An 18790-nucleotide genomic window follows, 5' to 3' on the forward strand; every position below is an offset into this window, starting at 1 on the left:
TGAAATATTTGCAAATGAAACAGATAGCTGCAAGTCAAGGAGAAGGAAGTGTTAAACAGTGTATAAACAATAACTCGCAATAATGGTTCATTCAGTTATTATTGATGAGAATGTGTTAACACCATTGAGCATAAGATGTGATTGACACAGATTTCATCAATGAACTGATTAATGAATGTTTTTCTCGATCATCGATCTAAATAATAATCTATTTTATAATAAATAAAAACACAGAGTCATGCAATCAAACAAATATTCTCTTTGTAATAAAAAGATACGCAAAGAAATATCCCAGCACAAAAGCAAACAAATCTGCATAGACCTTCGTTTGACTCTTCTCCTTCTACGCTAGAATAACATTTCCCTATCATCAACTCGTGAGCATCGTGTCTTTCATAACATGGTTTTCGTCTTACTTTTGCCAAGCAACCATGATCGACCTCCGGGGCACAAGGGGTTACGATCGTCATCAGAGATCAAGTATCTGATCGCATAATCCGCGCGCAAACTAGCACCGCCGGCAACATTGTGATCGTAGCCTGTTTCTGCGGCAAAAATCTTTCCCATTTCCCCAACGAGCAGGGGCAGATCGGGGATGCAACGGATCATCACCACATCTAGCGGCCCGCGAAACGGATGACGCGGGCGGTAGGGCTTTTCCCTTTTGACACTTACAACATATCCGTGGGGGCCGGTATGAAATTTCATGCCATGCTCAAACGAACCCTCGCCCTTGCCCTCGGGCCGTATCGAGGCCGATCGGATTGATCCCCCGATCGATGCCCCGTGCGGAGGTTGTGCGCTGTCTTGCTTGGTTTTCTATTTTCTTCGCTGGCAAACAGGGTAGAAAATCCTAGCAAGAAAAGCAAGAACCTACACACCGAACTCTGTTTCGTTTTTCAACGGAACAGCAGCGATAATGTACCGATTCCGCGCATGACATGGCAGAAGGTGAGGCAATCGGAAACCTTACTCCCCCAGGACTTGGAAGGTAGGCAGCCAAGGAAGGAAGCCCGGGAAGAGGCCGGGCCGAAAGATGATCATGTGGCAGGTCGCTGGCCGCGGCCCACAACACGATTAGCTCGCGGATTAATGCGCTCGCCCGATTTGCATCCACCGTTGCAAAAACGAGGGCCCGTCTCGGGAAATTCGCCGAATGCACTCCTGCGCAGTCGTGGAAGTAATTGCTCAATTTTCACTGGAACACGAGTGCCCCGGCTCGGCCGAGGAAACCCCTAATCGTCGCTCCTTCTCCCTGCGGGGCGCCGATGTCGGGAACGGCAAAAGGAACCGACCGGGGAGTTTTCCGACAAATTGCAATCGATCCGTAGAAAGAAGAGGAAACCGGGCAAACCGAGGGGTCGGAGGAATCGGTACGGTACCGGGAACTCAGACGGCAGTGCATAGAACCGTTCTGACACTTCCGAACGCCGGGCAGGCCTGCCGGGGTTCCAGTTTCCGTTACGTGTCCCATTTGTTCCCCAGTTGTGGACAGTGTTTTAAGATGGGGTTCAACCGAAAACAAGTAACCCGATAGTGTTTCTATTCCGGACTCGCGTTTGCCAACATATCCATTGGGTTTGCCGGGTTTCCTTCTTTCTGGGACATTTACGGCACGACCTGACCGCCCGACCATCGTACCAACACGTTGTACAACAAATGAGAAAGTCACGCTTTACGGAACAACACTCTCGTAAAAGTGCTGCCACCAGCTGAAGGGGACGACTCGTACACATAGCAACTTGGAACTCAATCTTCCTCCCGTGGCTCGCATTCAGAACCAGAGTGCCAGTGGTCGATAAATCATGCATTCGTGCGGTTGGCAGGTACCGGCGAAAGGTATGGTTACATCTGGCGTCATCTGGCGGCTCGAAAACCCCAGAAAACGTAAAGAAACCAACGCGAACAAGCAACTAAACCGCCTAACCTAACGACTATTGGAATCTCACCAATTTGGACATAGTCGCAATTAAATGTTTTACCATCTAGCCTATCCCCGAGTCGCTCTCGATCAAACCCGTGTTGTTTCCAGCGCCGAGTGCTTGACTAATTAAGCGAAAAAATAGTTTTATTTCATGTTTTTCGATCGAAACAGTGGAGACACTCGGATCGTGGCAAAGCGATCGCGAACGTGATCCCATGATCAGATTCACCTCGCTCGCGACGCGATTGTTTATGGTTGTTCTCCGGGCGTTTGTCTGGTTTTTGTGTTGTTCCGATCCTGGTTTTTATGTTGTGACAGTTTCGGAAACTATTTTAGCCGAATTTGTTGGGAAGAGGGTGAAGTGTGGGCCTGGTTTGGAAGATCGAAGCGGAGACCAATCAATCTTTGCACGCCTTTCACCCGATGTGTAAAGTTACAAGTTTTTCTTGCTCGTTATATTTGTTTGTCCTGTGTTAGCCCTAAAATAAAAGTATCAATAAACACACTTCAGTTGGGAAACGAAATTGATATATCGTATTTATACCAACTCCCTGATGAAAAGTTCAGTATTTTTGGAAACAATATTATTAAAATTTATTTTCTTTAATTTTGTCCTCATCCGTTTGTCAAACACACTATCAATGATGCAATCGTATATATTTGCATCATCGGGAATCATTTTTTGCATAAATTACAGTAAGTCGCTGAAATGTAAAAGTTATGACCCCCTTTGTCTGACTCTATTTCTATCTGAAACTATTAGTATGCAAAGCTTTTTTATGTAATGTAGGGGTACCTTATACTTATCAAAAGGGGGATTTCTCTTCTTCTGTTTAGAAACTTGAAATTTAGAAATGTATCTTGACATCTAAGTGGAAATCACAGACTATAGATCCGCCTTGGGAAAGACTGAGTTTTGGTCTAGTTCTTCGAGTACAGAAAATTTAACATTCGCTTTAGAATATTAACGATGAAAGTAAAGACCACTAAACTAGGATTAATTTAAGTTCAATATTGAAAGATTCCAGTAACTAGTCTAAAAATTGGGGAATTATTACGATTAATATGTGGTAGTTATAGACTGAAGGCAATTTTTCTAAGTTATTTAGAACTATCTTCTATCAATCTGCCAGTTGCAACAAACCGGAATAACGTTATCAAATTCTTCAAACCAAAGCAGGATGCTGTCGCGCCATTATTGATATCAACAACTTTCCTGCGTAAAGGCAAATTCTAGTGACTGCGTTTACATCGTTATTTCCGCTAAAGCTGAGTTTACACTATTTCGTAAGAATCGCCTCGCGCTACCAACAGCTTCCGCCTGCTAATGTGGAGTGACAGAATAAGGTGAAACAAATAAACTAAAAACTGGTTGATTAAACGGCGGACAAGGGAAAAAACATGTCATCAGTGATTGGGCAACGAATAGATGCGTGCGGCACTGCACTTCCTGGAGGGGAATCGGAAAATCAAATTCATCCGGTAGCGGACACCCGATCGTGTCGCGCTGGCGATGGGTAATTAAATTTAAAACGCCTCCTAAACGTCAGCATAAAATTTTCCTCACCAGTTCCCCAAACGAAGCAAAACAAACACGTTTGATTTGAAAAACTAAAAAGGATCCCCTCGTCCAAATCATAAACACTTATCTCCGCAACGCTTAGCATAAAATGTGCAGCCAGTAGCAGACAGGAACAAGCGAAATAAACGAGCATGAGCATGCTCTCGCATCACCAGACCTCTTGAGCCGTTTGAAGCGTTGGTTGCAGAACCCCTGCGCCAAGACTGCCACCGTGACGTGGCTCTGGGAACTCTCTTGCGCCGGGGAGGACGAACGTCAAACAGATGTTGCTGTTTTGCCGACATCAATCAAACTAACGTGGGGAGGGTTAGCGGGAGCTGGCGCTTCTTCTTCTTCGCTCGCCCAAGAACACAAACCACGGGGAAACGAAAACAAACGTGACACACAATCCTGCGGCCCAATCCCTTCTGCTTGCGCCGTCAGACGAATCGCCGTTGTCCACGATCGCGCTTACGAGATGCATCCCCCCTATCCCATCCGACGCGAGGGTCCATTCGATAGCTTTGGGTTTCGGGAAATTAAACACAGCCGCACGGAAAGCGTCCCCCTTGGCGGTGCCGGGTCTCCTCCTAACCGGGAGGGAGATCTTTTGGCGACCAGGTCTCTCGATCGTAGCCACCATCACGTGGACAGTTGGGAAGATATTTATAGGATTTGGAGATTTGATCTGGCCTCATCACCACCGGCTCGCGAGGAAACCGTGCCTGGCGAGTGAGACTAGAGTTCACGTGTTTCGGTGGTTTTCCCTCGGTCCCTTCAACTAGCTCCCCTCGAGCTAAGACGGCTAAGGGCTACAGACCGACATCATGACACATTCGTATGACTGATTAATAGGCACGCTGCTACCGGTTCCGGGAGATTCGTCGTAAATTTTCTCACCACCTTGCAACGGGAACACCACCACGGTGTCCCTTTTCCCCATTAGCACCTCTTGCTTCGGTGGCGCGATTCGTGGAACGTTGGGACGACCCAGACCTGACGTTCTCGCTAGAAAGTCGATAAATTATTACGATCGTTATCGAGGTATCGCAACGCGATCCTGGACGATTCGAGGGTACGGCTGGGACATCGTCGGCTGGAGGAGCTGTAAATTAGGTTTATCGCACCTCTCGGCTACAACACATCCACGTGCCCGTTCGGACACCCTCCTCGGGTCCCGCACCCGAGGGACAATGTTTTCTGTTTGACTTCGCAGTTTGTTTTAACGGGCCCGGGAGATCAAAAGCGGACAAGTAAATTATTACCCCCGCTTACGGGAAGTCAATCTTCCGAAGCCGGGCGATTTGTGGGATCACGTGTTGCATGTCTGATGAGTTAGCGTGCGCCATGCCCCAGTAATACCGCCGTAATTTCAACTAATCCGGGAAGAGATATTGTTTACACAAAGTTTTCATAATTGAATTAGCTCGACAATTTACTACTATAATGAACCAATTTAAAACAAATGGTTAAAACAAGAAGGTTGAACGATTGTTTTATTTAATTTTGGTTTTTTATTTAATTATCTTTTATATGCTAGTGTACCTCAAACATGTTTACATTTTATTTAAAAACTTGTGTAAAACTTTGTGTTCAATCTGAAAATTTATTTTATTTCAATCATTTAAACATTGAATTTAACTTTTAATTTACTTATTTTGTTCTAAAATCCCTCAAATTTTATTTTTAAGCTTGGTATAAAGCTATGCTCCTAGCAATGCTTTTATTACTGTAATATATTACGACGATGCAAACGTGGTTAATATTTTGTGGCTCTGTGTCACATTGCGGATGATATCACTTACGGTAGGAATTCTATTTTCATCCCTAAGCTCCCATTAAAATTCTCCAAAAACCTCAATGATCATCACATTACCGAATCGCTCGAATTAGACGGGGCTCTCGCGTACTGTCGAGTGTGACTTCAATCCATCTTTTTTCCTCCCAAAACAACCATAAATCACTGGACCGGATTGGCACCCCATAAAAACACTACACCCATTAGGCGAGACTCTTCCCTCAGGTACTGTTTGTTTCTGCTTTTCCTTTTATAATGTGATGCAATGAACACGAAACACGTACATGAGGCATTCCTATCGGATTCATGGTGGTTCTCGCGAAAGTAGAGGCTCCATAAAAGTTGCAAAGATGCCCATGTCTTACGAAGGTTTACTTTATCTAATCGAAGGTGTGGGCTGGATCTTTGATATCTAGCAGCGATCGGGTAAACATTGCTAAATGGCTTTTTTTTCCTGGAATTCAGCTCACTTCTTCTTCCACATTCATTTACACTTTGGATCGGGGCTCGGCGTAGACTAATCGTTTAATTATATTCTCATCCACCCTTGCGGTTACCCTCCCCAACGAAAAATGGCATATCTTGACCAATGGACCCCCCGCAGGCGCGATAGAAAATTTTCACAGCATGACTATTTACTTTACCGTGCCCGGTTCATTTCCATCTCTACCGTCTCCTCCTCCGCCACCTGCAGCACCCGCACTCGGATGATTCCAAGAGCTTGTCCATCCGCTCAAATTTTTGCCTGCTCGATCGCTAAGTGCGGTCGATGTACAACGAGAAGTTCCATAGCATTACTCATAATGTGTTTATGGTAAAGTAATTTTACGTGTACCTGGTCAGTTGCCGTGGCAGGTTACAGGCGCGAGGGTTCTGTTAATTAAAGTAAATCGAGTGCTAGTTTTAGGCCAAGGTGATGCTGTAACAGCAGGAAGAGTAATTTCCTATTGCGGTTCGGGATCATGATCTTCGAAGGAGGGAGGATGGTTTTTAAATCAACCATACGCTCACAGGACGTGCAGACGGCATGGGGAAATGGTTTATTTTTCCGAACGAAAGCAGAAAACCCGTCCACAAACATGTTTTTTTTTTCTGATTTTATTTTCTTATCTTGCATCAAAGTCATGGGAGAAGTAATTAAGGATAGTTTACGTATTATAATCAAGTTTAATGTTTCATGAAAATTTTGAACCAGCTCGAAAGATTTGTTAGTTATTTAGATTAATTACTTAAAAAGAAATATCTTTATCCCTGAAAAATAATTTCCCATTTTCCCTGTCAACGTTCAACGCTTCCACCATCGTTCGATCTTACCTGACCAATACATAAACCGTTCTCTACCGTTCCCTTTTGTCACGAATTTAACCCTTTACATCGATTGTTTGTGGAACTCAGCAAAATCCTCCCAGGAAGTTGAGTTCAATTATGATAAATCAAATATTTGATTTACCAAACGCGAGCGTATAAATCATTCTGATTTACGGCATAATTTGACTTTGTCAAACTGCACCAACGGGCCCCGTCGGTCATTCTGCCAGCGTCAGCATCGCTTCCATACGCAGCATAAGATTTATGCCGAAGTGAAATTTTGACGGCAGAACCCGGGTGGGAAAAAACAATCTGGAGCCCAAAAAACAAACTCTCCACCACGCTACACCGATTGACCGAGAGAGTGCGAAAGATTTATGGGAAAATTGTAGTGCCCATGCTCTCGTTATCCTGTGATCTTCTTCGTCTCATCACACACACACACACGCACAAGCACACGCACGAAATTCGTTGACAAAAAAGGAAAAATAAAACGAAATCCAAGATCCTCCTGAAGTGCCCGAAGCTCCGGTTCGAAAGATTGGCCGAGATTACTTTTACCCCGGCGGTTGCCGTTCACTTCCAGCTGTGCGCAATCGTGACGCGTTTGACGCAGGGGTGAGGAGAAAGAAGTTTACCTTTTCATTTAGGCTCCACGCGGGATACTTTGTTCGGATTGATCCGCAGGGACTCGTGGCGCGCAAACGGCCTCTCAAATGGCCGTTGTTTCGCCCGTCTCAAGTGCGGTAGCATGTTGGCGTTGGTATGCCCAATTAACGTGCCTATTAAGTGGCCGACCGGGGACATTGGGAAGGGGGAGAGGTTGGATCGCACGCCCTGCCAGCGCCATTGGAATGCCCGTCGATTAATGTCCGATCGGCTCGGAGCGATTCGTTCGGTTTCGCAAACCGGGTCCGGGGCTTTGCGCAACAATCGATCTTCATCAAGTGCGCCAGAGTGCGTGCGCGCTCCCATGCGGCGCAGAGGTGGTGGACGTCGGTCGTGAGTCACGGACGGGGTACGTGGTGGGGAGCGAGGCCGATTGACCATTTCTCCGGATCGAATGTTTACCGATATCACCGCCACGCTCAAACCCGATCTTTGATGGGTTTTTCAACATTTTTCACTAACCTCCTCCAATTCCTGGAACTTCCTATTAATCAGAATGATGTCTTGATTTCACCCACTTCGAGAAGATTTTCTTCCTTCCCAAGAGGTCCGCTTTCTAATACCTTATTTAACGATGCTTCTTTACTGCTCTTTTCGCAGGTTGTAACTGCCACCCGAACGGATCCATTGGTCCCGATTGCGACATCAGGACGGGCCAGTGCCGTTGCAAGCCGAACATCGAGGGACGCCAGTGCAACCTCTGCCGGAAGGGTTTCTGGAACCTGAACGCCGGCGATGGGTGCGTTGCGTGTTCGTGTGACCCGAACGGAAGCGAGCGGGGGGAGTGTGATCTCAACACGGGCCAGTGTTTCTGCAAGCCCGGCGTCGACGGTATCAGCTGCGACCGGTGCCAGGGTGGCTTCTACGGGTTCAGCGCACAGGGATGTAAACGTAAGTAACCACAGAATTCTTTCCCCGAAGGTATATTAACGGAAGGGTTTTCTCGCTCTCCAAAGGATGTGATGTTTGCACGAGCCCGTCGTACGTGTGCGATCCGGATACGGGTCGGTGCATCTGCCCGGCGAACAGCAACGGCCACGAGTGTCGGTCCTGCATTGCCAACACCTGGGGCAACGAGTTCCAGAAGGGATGCAAACATTGCGCCTGCGACATCGTCGGATCGATCGGGCAGGCGTGCGACAAGCAGAACGGTCAGTGTAGCTGCAAGGAAGGGTACACCGGGCGGCAGTGCAACGAGTGTGCGGCCGGGTATTATGGCTACCCGATCTGTCATCGATGTGCCTGCGACGAACGGGGCACCGTGCAGGCTGTCGATGGAACCTTCCCGTGCGACCGGAACGGCCAGTGTCTGTGCAAATCGATGGTGTACGGCCAGAAGTGTGACCAGTGCCGGCAGGGTACGTTCGGGCTAGCGGCGATCCATCCGGAAGGATGTGCCCGGTGCTTCTGCTTCGGCCGGGCGGACCAATGCACCCAGAGTGACCACTCGTGGGGTCAGGTTCGGTTGCAAGGGGCGCGCAATTTGAGTGTAGAGTATCTCGAACGTCAGGAAGGTCAGTCCGAGGTGGACTATGTGGCGATCCTGCAGCTCGAAGGTTCACGGACACACCGCGAGGACGTCAATATCACCAGCATGAACAACCTCGACCTTATCCCGAGCTCGACGGGCAACGTTTCGATCGGTTCGTACGTCATGTTCCGCTATCCACTGTACTTCCAACTGCCACCACAGTTCCTGGGTGACCGGACCAGCAGCTATGGAGGGCTGCTTAACTTCACCCTCATTACGGGCGGTGCGAGTGTGAACATTCCTGAACCATCGTTGCGTCAGTTCCCACTGGTGCAGCTGCACACGCACGAGAATCTGGTGCTGGACCACTACGAAAACCCGATTCGGTATGGGCAAACGGTTGAGTCACACTCGGTACGGTTGTTCGGGAGTCTGTGGCGTAACCACTACGACGGATCGTGGATCAACCGGACGATCCTGATGACGGCCCTTCAAGACGTGCGTCACATATTCATCCGCGCAACGATCACAATGGACTTCCAGGAAGTTGTGTAAGGACAACCCGAAAACCAAGCCCGATGTAGATCACCTGTAGCTAATCAAGTTCCTTTTTCAGACTCACAAATGTCACGCTCGACACGGGGATATTTGTTGCAGGAGCCGAAAACAATCACGCGTACGGTGTGGAACGATGCAGTTGTCCTCCGAAATACAGTGGGCTGTCGTGTCAAAATCCGGGTAAAGGATACTACCGGCATCGGTTGCCCATCGTCGACCTGGAGTGGGCCACAATCGAGGATATGATTGGGAAGGTGTTACCGTGCGGATGTAACGGACGGAGTGACGAATGTGATCCTGAAACGGGGATCTGTTTGGTAAGTTTTCCTTAAGCCTACTGATTGATCTTCAGGCGAATGTGGTGACTTGATTCCATCCAAGTAAACTCCTTACATTTGTTTTCACCCTTCCTATCCGTTGCGTAGAACTGTCATAACAATACCGGCGGCGAGCACTGTGAACGATGCGCGGAAGGGTTCTACGGAGACCCAAACATTGGCCAGTGTTCTGCCTGTCCGTGTCCAGAAACGCGCAAGAACTTTGCCCGTGGCTGCACGGTCCGTGGAAGCGACGTGCACTGTATCTGCAAAGTAGGCTACACCGGAGCGCTGTGTGACAATTGCATGCGGGGGTACTATGGCCATCCGCATCTGGATAATGGCCACTGTGAGGCATGCGAGTGTAACCGCGAGGGCAGTATTTCGGACGAGTGTGATCGCTACACCGGGGAGTGTCACTGCCGACCGGGGGTGACGGGAAAGAAGTGTGATCGGTGCGAACTGCCCAAGCATATCGTCCAGGATTATCGGTGTAAAAGTAAGTTGACGTCGCTCAAGACATTCTCTTTTATTTTATTCTTCAATTTTATGAACATTTTTATTTTTTAGTCTGCGACAACTGTACTGTCACGTTAATGGATGACTTTGAGGTGCTATCGAGCCGTTTGGACGAGGAAACATCGCACATCGATCGCAATGGTATTCCCGCACCCTGGGTGGAGCTAACGAAGTACGAAACGAAAACGCGGCAGTACGCGAATCGTGTTGCCCGGCTGCTGGAAGCGGAAGATATGGCTAAAAAGTTCACCGTGGACTTCGCCGAACCCCTAAAGCGAAATGCTACCAGACTGAACAAACGACTAGGCAAGCTGGACAAACGAGTCACGAACCGTGAGGATGAAATCGGCAAGTCTATGGGGCGTGCGATGGATCTGTTTGATGAAATCAATGTGATCGACGGCGATCTGCGCAGTACCATACAGGTACTAAAGAACTACGGCGTAGGAGATCATCACATCAAGCTGCCGCTGGCAGTGAAGGAGGCGAACGATTTGTTGACCGACATCCGCGATCGCTACGGCAAGATGGAGTTTGACGGAACGGTGATGGACTGTGCCAACAAGCAGTACGATCACTGGTCGAACGAGTCGAAAACGGTGGCGGGACAGAATAGACGTTTAGATGATTTAAAGTTCGAAATCGAACAGATCAACTATAAGGCGGACAATCTGCAGAACTACACGGTGCAGGTGTTCCGGCACGTGCAAGAGACGGAAGTGTATCAGACCACCAACCAGAAGCATTTCAACCGCGCACGTGACGCGTACGCTCAGGCACTCGAGGACGAAACAGGTATTAGGAAGCTGCTCGACACGAACATCATGTCCGCGACGGATGTTGCCCTTGTGCAGCTGGATGATAACTACGGCCAGCTCACACAGGACAATGCAACACTCCACGCGCTCATCGAGCAATTGAGCGAATCGACTGAGGATCTGATACGGGAGAAGAGTATCCTCCTCGAAACGCAAATACCCAAAGCTGTCCGGCACGCCAAGCAGCTGAAAGCCAAAGCGGATCACATTCGAAACAAGTTCCAAACCACCGAAGATGCGTCGGCAAAGGCGATGGAAGCGAGCCAGGCCTATGAGAACATCATTGGTGCGATAGTGGTCGCACAGCAGAGTGCAGACAATGCGACAAACATGGTCGAGAAAGCCGATCAACTTATTCACCCGCAGCACGACGTTACGATCAGCGATCAGAGCCAGAAGGCGTTGGAAGTATCGACGAATCTGACTAATCGGGCGAACAGGGAACTTACGAAGGCGACTGGTAAGTTTAACAAACAGTCATCTATTCGGAAAGAAGCATTCTTACATCACTGTTTTATTGTCACTCACTCCTCCAGCTCTTAACGAAACGATGATCCAGAAGGAGAAGACGGTACAGAATCTCAAGGATCAAATCTGGGAGACGGCGATCAAAAACAACAACCTCATGGATGAACTCGGTAAGGTGGAGCGCGGGGAAGCGATGAAAACCGTCCAATCAGACCTAGACCGGGCCGGTATCATGTCGGAGCAGATGAAGTTCGTGCGCCAGGACGCAATCAATCTGAACAGTGACGTGTATAAGCTGAAGCTGAAACTGAAATCCCTCGAACCGGAATGGGACACCAAGTTCGGGATGGCCGAGGAGAACGTCTCGCAGACGTTCGGAAATATTCGCAAAGCCAAGGACAAGCTGAACGGCATGGAAGCGCTCGCCCACACACAAGGTGAACGGTTTAAGGCGTGGAACCAAACATTTTCGGCGCATCTGCAAGAGCTGCGGGATTTGATTGCCATGGCCAAGCATAAGGCGGAAGGTGTAAGTACAGTAGATAGATAGTTAATTTTTACTGTGAGGAAAAAATTAACGAATGTCCTAACCTTGCAGATACGTGTCTCGATGGAATCAGCCGAAGAGTGTATTCGATCGTACGCACCGGCATCCTTTGGCCCATCGACAACCAACCGGTTGGTGATGTCGATAGCTTTAACCAATCCCAACGTGCAGAGTTCACCGCTCGCGTACATCGAGGGTGATGACCGGCGGTTCATCGCGTTGGAGTTACGCCAACGCCGAATTCGAATGCTTTGGAGCTTGAATGGGTCGATCGCGGAGATTACGCACCCGCAGGAGATTCAGCATCGTGACCTGAAGAACGACGATGCGTGGTACTTCATTGACGCAACGCGCACATTCAACCTCGGCACTCTGAATGTCCGCCAAATGTCACCGAATGGGGTATTGATCAATGCACGTCCCGTGACCGGTGCCAGCAGTCCCGCCTTCACCACACTTAACGTGAGTCCGAGCAACCGAATCTGGGTTGGTGGCATTCCAGATGATCTGCGTGTGCCGGAGCTGGAACCGAGCCAGGGTCTGAGAGTGGCAGTGAGTCAGTTGTACGTGGATCAGCGACAAATGGGACTGTGGCATTTTACCAGCTCGAGTGGGAAGTGTAACGGGGCAATGCTGGGCCCACAGGAGATTGTCAGTTCGACGAACGAGAGGAACTTCAACGGCAATGGGTATGCCGTTTTGAAACGGGCCAGCGATGCGAGGACGAAGGCCCAGTTCAGTTTGAGTTTAAGCTTCAAAACGCTCGATGAGGATGCGCTTATCTTCCTGGCGCTTGATGAGAAGAATGTAAGCCGATAACTTATTCCTCTGTTCGAGTGGGCAGTAAATAATGTTCTATTTTTATTTCAGAACCGTTCCATTTCGTTGACACTCTACCAAGGGTTGCTGGTGTTCCGAGTGGATTACGGTGACGATACGCGACTCGAACTCAACACAACGGAACGCTACAACACCGGCAGATGGGTCGAGGTGGAAGCTTCCCGAATGTACCGTCGATCAACGACCGACGTCGGTGTGCTAAAGGTGAACCACGATGAACCGATTCACGGTTCGCCAACCAAACCGATCGGAGCGACCATGCTTCCGGTGTTGAGCGATAACTACTACCTCGGAGGTGTTCCACCCGGATTCCAAACGGGCACAACCAAGGCTCCCGGAGCCGACCATGCGTTCCTGGGTTGCGTGAAAGGTCTACTGATTGGGGGCAGCTCGTACGATCCGCTTGACAGTACGACCCACTTCGGCATCGAAACGTCCTGCGATAGTACGATCGTGCAGGCCGGTTTCCTCGGCCACGGTTACGTCGAGTTGCCTTCCTTCAGTCTGAAAAAGCGAGCCAACTTTGGCTTCGTGTTCCGTACCATGCAGCCGGATTGTCTGCTGCTCTTGTCCGCGTATCCAACGCGCGTGCAAGATGACTACGATTCGAAGGACACCTTGGGCAACTACTCGGTGTTCCTTTCCGAGGGTCGGGTAAACCTCTGGATGGATGCGGGAACGGGACGCATTGAGCTCGTCTCCAACGACACACTGAACGATGGCGAGTACCACGTCCTAACCGTGGTCAAGCAAGGCCGGCTCGTGGAATTGCGTGTGGATGATAAGTTCCAGATGTCGAAGACGCTACAATCGTCGGTGGTGAACATGCCGGGCGCATCCGGGGGTCTGTTTATCGGCGGTGTTCCGGACGATCCGTCGTTCGATTCACTCTCGAAAGTGTTCGAAGGCCTCAAGGGTGTGGTGGCGAACGTGGTGTTCAACAATCAGACCCTCTCGTTCGGGCAGGCGATGAACTTCACCAACGTACAGATGGGGCGCACTGGGCCGGCCATGGGTAGCCAGGGATTGTACACGGCGCTCATGAAGACGGAACCGATCGGTCGAAGCTTCAAGGCGGCCCCGGAAGGTTGCCATCGTGTAAGTTCAAAGTGAACAGCTACGGTTCAGCTATTTCCATCTCACACCGAGGATATCATACCACCTCCTACTAGCACTCAGTGCGGCATTATTACACTAGAAAACATTAAAGATGGCTGCTACAGGGATGGTTTCTTGTTTGGAGCACTTCCAATGCAGTGATATATGTTTCCACTTGGAACTTCTCTGTACGCAGACCATCGTTAACACCGATACAGTCTATCGATCACTCATCACTTATTTCTTTTTCTCACGTCTAACCTTTCTGTACTTGCAGAGTGTTGATAATGCTACTAACTCAAAGGAAGAAGAAGGCGGTTGTTAGACACTAAACACCCCTGGGGAGTTGGTTTTAGCGAGTGAATTAGTTTAGTAATAGTATTCTAGTGCTGCGGTAGATATAAAAAAGTGGCTTTGGGATTTTCTTTTCCTGTTTCTATTTGCATGTCAAAATTATTCTAGATACAATACTATCATAGCTAAATTAGACTAAGGTTGGGATAATGGATAGTGTATGGTGTTCGGAAGGAGCAAAAACAGGTGTAACCCAAATCCAGTCGCTGAACCACGTGTAGTTCGTTAGCTTGACACACGCTAGCCTCAAAAAAAATAAAACCATGGGCTCTAATCAATGCCAACCCATCAACGCCATCGATTTACTAACCGGGCCTTTCGTGCCGTACCTACACACACTGCCAACAAATAGTAATGCACCGCATTAGACGCTTCTTGACCCCAAAAGAATAAAACCACCCCTGCGGGCGGAGTAGGTAATGTCGACACGTTCACCTGGGCCGAAGATCCGCTGACCGCTGTTTCAACTTGCGTACCGTTTTTCCCGCACAGGTCGGAAGCTACTCCTACGAACCGAACGCGTTCAAGTATGGCGATAAGCCGCAGAGCTACTCCGTTGTGACCGTCCAGGCGAGACACATTTGGCAACGAAACTTCCACATCGAGTTCGACTTCCGGACGTTCTACCCGAACGGTATCCTGTTCGTTGCGCTGGTAAGCACGTTGCTCTTATGCTGCTCCATCCTGGTGATCGTGTTTCTTACCGAGAGAAACATTCCCTTATGCCTTTACAGGGTACCAAAGAGAAGGCGAAACACTTCATCATGCTGTCGCTGAAGGATGGTGTGCTGAAGCTGACGGTTCGTGGCCGCAAACGGGAACAGCTGCTGCTGCCACCGAAGCTGAACGATGGCCAGTGGCATCATGTAACGCTGAGCAGCATCAAGAAGAAGGCGACACTGAGTGTACAGATCGGCAGCAGCCTTAGCTCGGCCCAGCTTAAACTACCAAAGAAACTGAACGCGGCCAATGCGCTGCACATTGGCGGTCTGCCAGATGAGGTACCGATTCTGCCAAAGGAGCTTCAACCTCGGCCGGAGGAGTTCAAGGGCTGCCTGCGGAAGTTCTCCGTCAATAACAACACGCAGGATCTGGCACGACCCGGTCGCCATCTGAACGTGGGCCAGTGTTTCCCTCGCATCGAACGGGGTTCCTACTTCCCGGGTGACGCGTACGCTATCTACAGTGAGTTTTTGAAGACGAAATAATGGGTGCTCGGAGCAAAAGCCTCATTTTACTTTTCTGTTCCAATTCCAGAGCGCAACTTCAACGTAGGAAAATTCGTCGAAATCGAACTCGAGGTGCGAACGTCAGAGATGAACGGTATTCTGATGAGTGTTGCCGACCAAATCAACGGATTCCCTGCGTTCTCGCTGGAGATTTCCAATGGAAATGTATGTTTTTGATGCTCCAAACACGATCATCTTTTACATCTCTCTTGTTCTTATTTTCCTCATCATCAGATTATCCTTTCGGTGGACAATGGGGATGGAAATCCAACGCGCGTCTCTACAGCGCTTCCATCCAAGTACACACTCTGCGACAATCGGTGGCATAACATCTCCGCCCTGTACGAAGATCATCAGATCGTGTTGAGGGTTAATGAATATCCCCCAACGACGCTCCTCCCGCACGGTACTACCGGATTTGGGCGGGTCAACACCAAAGCACCACTGTACATTGGAGGACTTCCAGGTGAGTGATCGCACGAGAGATCCGCCATTGAAGAAGTGGATTTAAATGATCTACCTTTTTTAACCTCCTTTCCTCAGATGCCGCATCCAGCGGAACACTCCTGATGAGAGAGAACTTCAAGGGATGCATCCGAAACATTGTCGTACGCAACGAGCGCAAGGATTGGACGGACATGGATGATCTGCACAACGTGCTGCTGAGCGAATGTTTGGCGATGAACTAGGGCGCCGTCGCCTTCGAGCGCCAAGTACTCTTTGTACATACGTAGCCATACAAATTCTCATACGCTTAGACGGAGGAGCTCCAGGAGATGCGTAAGGATGATTCGCTACCCGTTCGTTCGTGCAGATTCGGTTTTCTAATCTCTGAGTACGCCACCCAGCGCCACCGACGAGACGTTGGAGACGAATGTTAAGCCAAATACAAGACTTGTAGAACTACTCTTATAAACTGCCACTTTGTACGTAAACACATACATGCTACACTGCCCAGTCACTACTTCCCAGCCTGCTAGAGGCTTCCGAACGAATACCGCCTGGACGGCGGGACGATAGTTGTACAAAGAAAACCACCGAGCTGGCCCGCGCCATCGTCAATCTCCATAGAGCTCTAGCTATGTAGAGAAAAGCATTAACGAATCATGGCACACGCAAACTGCCATGTGTTCATCAATCCAAGGCAAGCAAAACTAAATGAACGTGTAGGTCCATTTCCGGATGTTAGGTATAGCAAAAGTGTATGGTAAGATAGTTTTTTAGCTCGCTAACTTATGGACACTATTTATTACGCCGAGAGAGCCGTATCGGTGTGATTTTAACCCACTGGTACACTGTGTAGGAGAGGAGAATGCGTGCGTCTCTATTTATTGTTCTCGATAGGGCCAATTCCAGCGCTAGGTATCTACGAGTAGGACTAGCGGATTGTTTGTTCAGATGCCATAGACGAGGAAGACTTAACATAAGCTATGATGGATAAATTAGGAAAATTGATAAACAATTTCACAAAACTAACAACACGTGTTCCCCGTCTGAGGACGAAAGTACACCACAAGTATGATAGAAAATCGAGTCGATAAGCTTCTTAGCAAATGCAACTGCCACATGGACATGGGCGCTCCGTAACCCCGTGCTATTCCAAATGGGGCGCAAAGAATGAATGTATTTGTTCGGTATTACAATAAAACTATGTCACTGTGCACAAACGCAATCTGGACTTTCTGATCGTTCAACCCTCGATGGTGGCGCCGTCACGAGTGGCCAACGCTCATCTGAGGCCAATTACCGGATACTTCCGTGTAATAATGGTTGGCACGCGCATTAGAGCATAGTGTTCGGTGGGTTTGTGTGTATTTTTCTCCTTAGCTTACACTCCCGAGCCAAGTAACCAGTTTGGATTATCGGGGCGATCAGGTACGGCCACGCTGATAACTGCTGGTTGACAGTGGGCAACTGTTTCGGTAAAATTTGGTAAGTATTTAGAAAAATGAGTAACTTGATTTTTGCTCCAAAAAAGATAACATAAAACGTTTAATTATTTTAAACTACTACTACCCTTTTATAAAACCACTGCTAAACCAAATGGATTTGATGCAAATTTTTTGGAATTTTCTTTAAAGATGTTGCAATCGGTGATCGTCTGTAGAATTGTTATTATACAAAATTATTGAATTTACTATGTCCAACTACTCAACCAGTTTCAATAAAATAGTATCCATCCCTTGTACTGTCAATAAAATAATTTCACAAACTAAGAAGCATTCGTATTCCAGACTCTTTTATTTTACTGATATTTTTATTGAATACATCACATATCTAACGATTCATTCTTAAAACTACAGTTTAATATAAAATGTTGATGCTATTTTTCAGGTGAAAGACTGTTCTTATGGTTTTTCATTTGTTGTGTAAACCTTATTTCCTTCTTCTTTCTTCTTGGCGTAACGACCTCTTGGTCATGCCTGCCCGTTAAGGGCTTACGAGACTTGTTTCCCTGTTGTACGTGGATAGTCAGTCCTCTCGTACAGGGGAGGGTCCGGTCTCGGTTGGGATTCGAACCCACGCCGTCGAGGTGGTGAGCCCCGGCGCTCATGGGCCGATTTTCTAACCGGCGCTACCGCTCGGCTGTCGCGGACCCCCCAAACCTTATTTCCTATGATATTATTTATTAAATGAATGTTAAAAATAAAGTCCCATTTCTTATTGCTTCCAAAATGACAGCTAGTAATTATGAATTTGATGGTAAATGTTGGTAAACCAAAGATTAGCGTATATATAATGCGTTTACCAAAGACAGAATAAAATAAAACCTAGCAATCATTTTCTTAAAATTCGTTTAAATTTCAGTAGTTTCTAAGATATTGCATCAGTAAATCTGTGTGCCAAGGTTAAAAGATTAAAGTATAACAGGACCTTATAACACCTCATGAGAAGTTGACTCAAAACAAAATTACAGAAACACCCTAACGTGCGGCTGATGAGTAACTATTTAGCCTGGCTTTAACACTCACTGTGCATTAGGGCTCAAGGGCAACATGGTAGCCTGACGTACTGGCCAACAACGACACAGCCTTCCTTATGAACCGGCTTACGATACCTTCCACCGACACGTGTTTCGCCCGCCGCCATTACTGGAGCCTTTGCTAAGTGTCCTTTAGTTTTCGCTGTTGCTTTCGCTTCATGCTTCAATGAGCCTTTTCTTCTCCCCCTGTGCCCATGTTGTTGAAGCGTTGGTCGTGCCACTAATGCTGCCCAGCCGATCGGGGGTGCTTCTCGTACGCTGATTGAGCCTGCATGTGTGCCGTATCGGGACTATTTTTATAGCACGTTTCCATCTGCGTACGTGAAAG

General features: G+C 48.1%; 1 protein-coding gene across 1 annotated transcript in view; it reads left to right on the forward strand.

The window, feature by feature from the left end:
- Nucleotides 1-16168, forward strand: part of LOC131264141 (laminin subunit alpha-1) — a 94230-nt gene extending 78062 nt beyond the window's left edge. Inside the window, exons 10-22 of the mRNA XM_058266429.1 lie at nt 7861-8151; nt 8217-9282; nt 9348-9606; nt 9715-10105; nt 10177-11403; nt 11480-11940; nt 12010-12765; nt 12829-13896; nt 14743-14904; nt 14985-15435; nt 15508-15644; nt 15714-15945; nt 16023-16168. Of these exons, the coding sequence (XP_058122412.1) occupies nt 7861-8151; nt 8217-9282; nt 9348-9606; nt 9715-10105; nt 10177-11403; nt 11480-11940; nt 12010-12765; nt 12829-13896; nt 14743-14904; nt 14985-15435; nt 15508-15644; nt 15714-15945; nt 16023-16168 (6647 nt within the window). The remainder of the gene's footprint in view (nt 1-7860; nt 8152-8216; nt 9283-9347; nt 9607-9714; nt 10106-10176; nt 11404-11479; nt 11941-12009; nt 12766-12828; nt 13897-14742; nt 14905-14984; nt 15436-15507; nt 15645-15713; nt 15946-16022) is intronic.
- Nucleotides 16169-18790: the final 2622 nt, after the last annotated feature.

The sequence above is a fragment of the Anopheles coustani genome, chromosome 2, assembly GCF_943734705.1.
Source record: "Anopheles coustani chromosome 2, idAnoCousDA_361_x.2, whole genome shotgun sequence".
Taxonomy (NCBI): Eukaryota; Metazoa; Arthropoda; class Insecta; order Diptera; family Culicidae; genus Anopheles; species Anopheles coustani.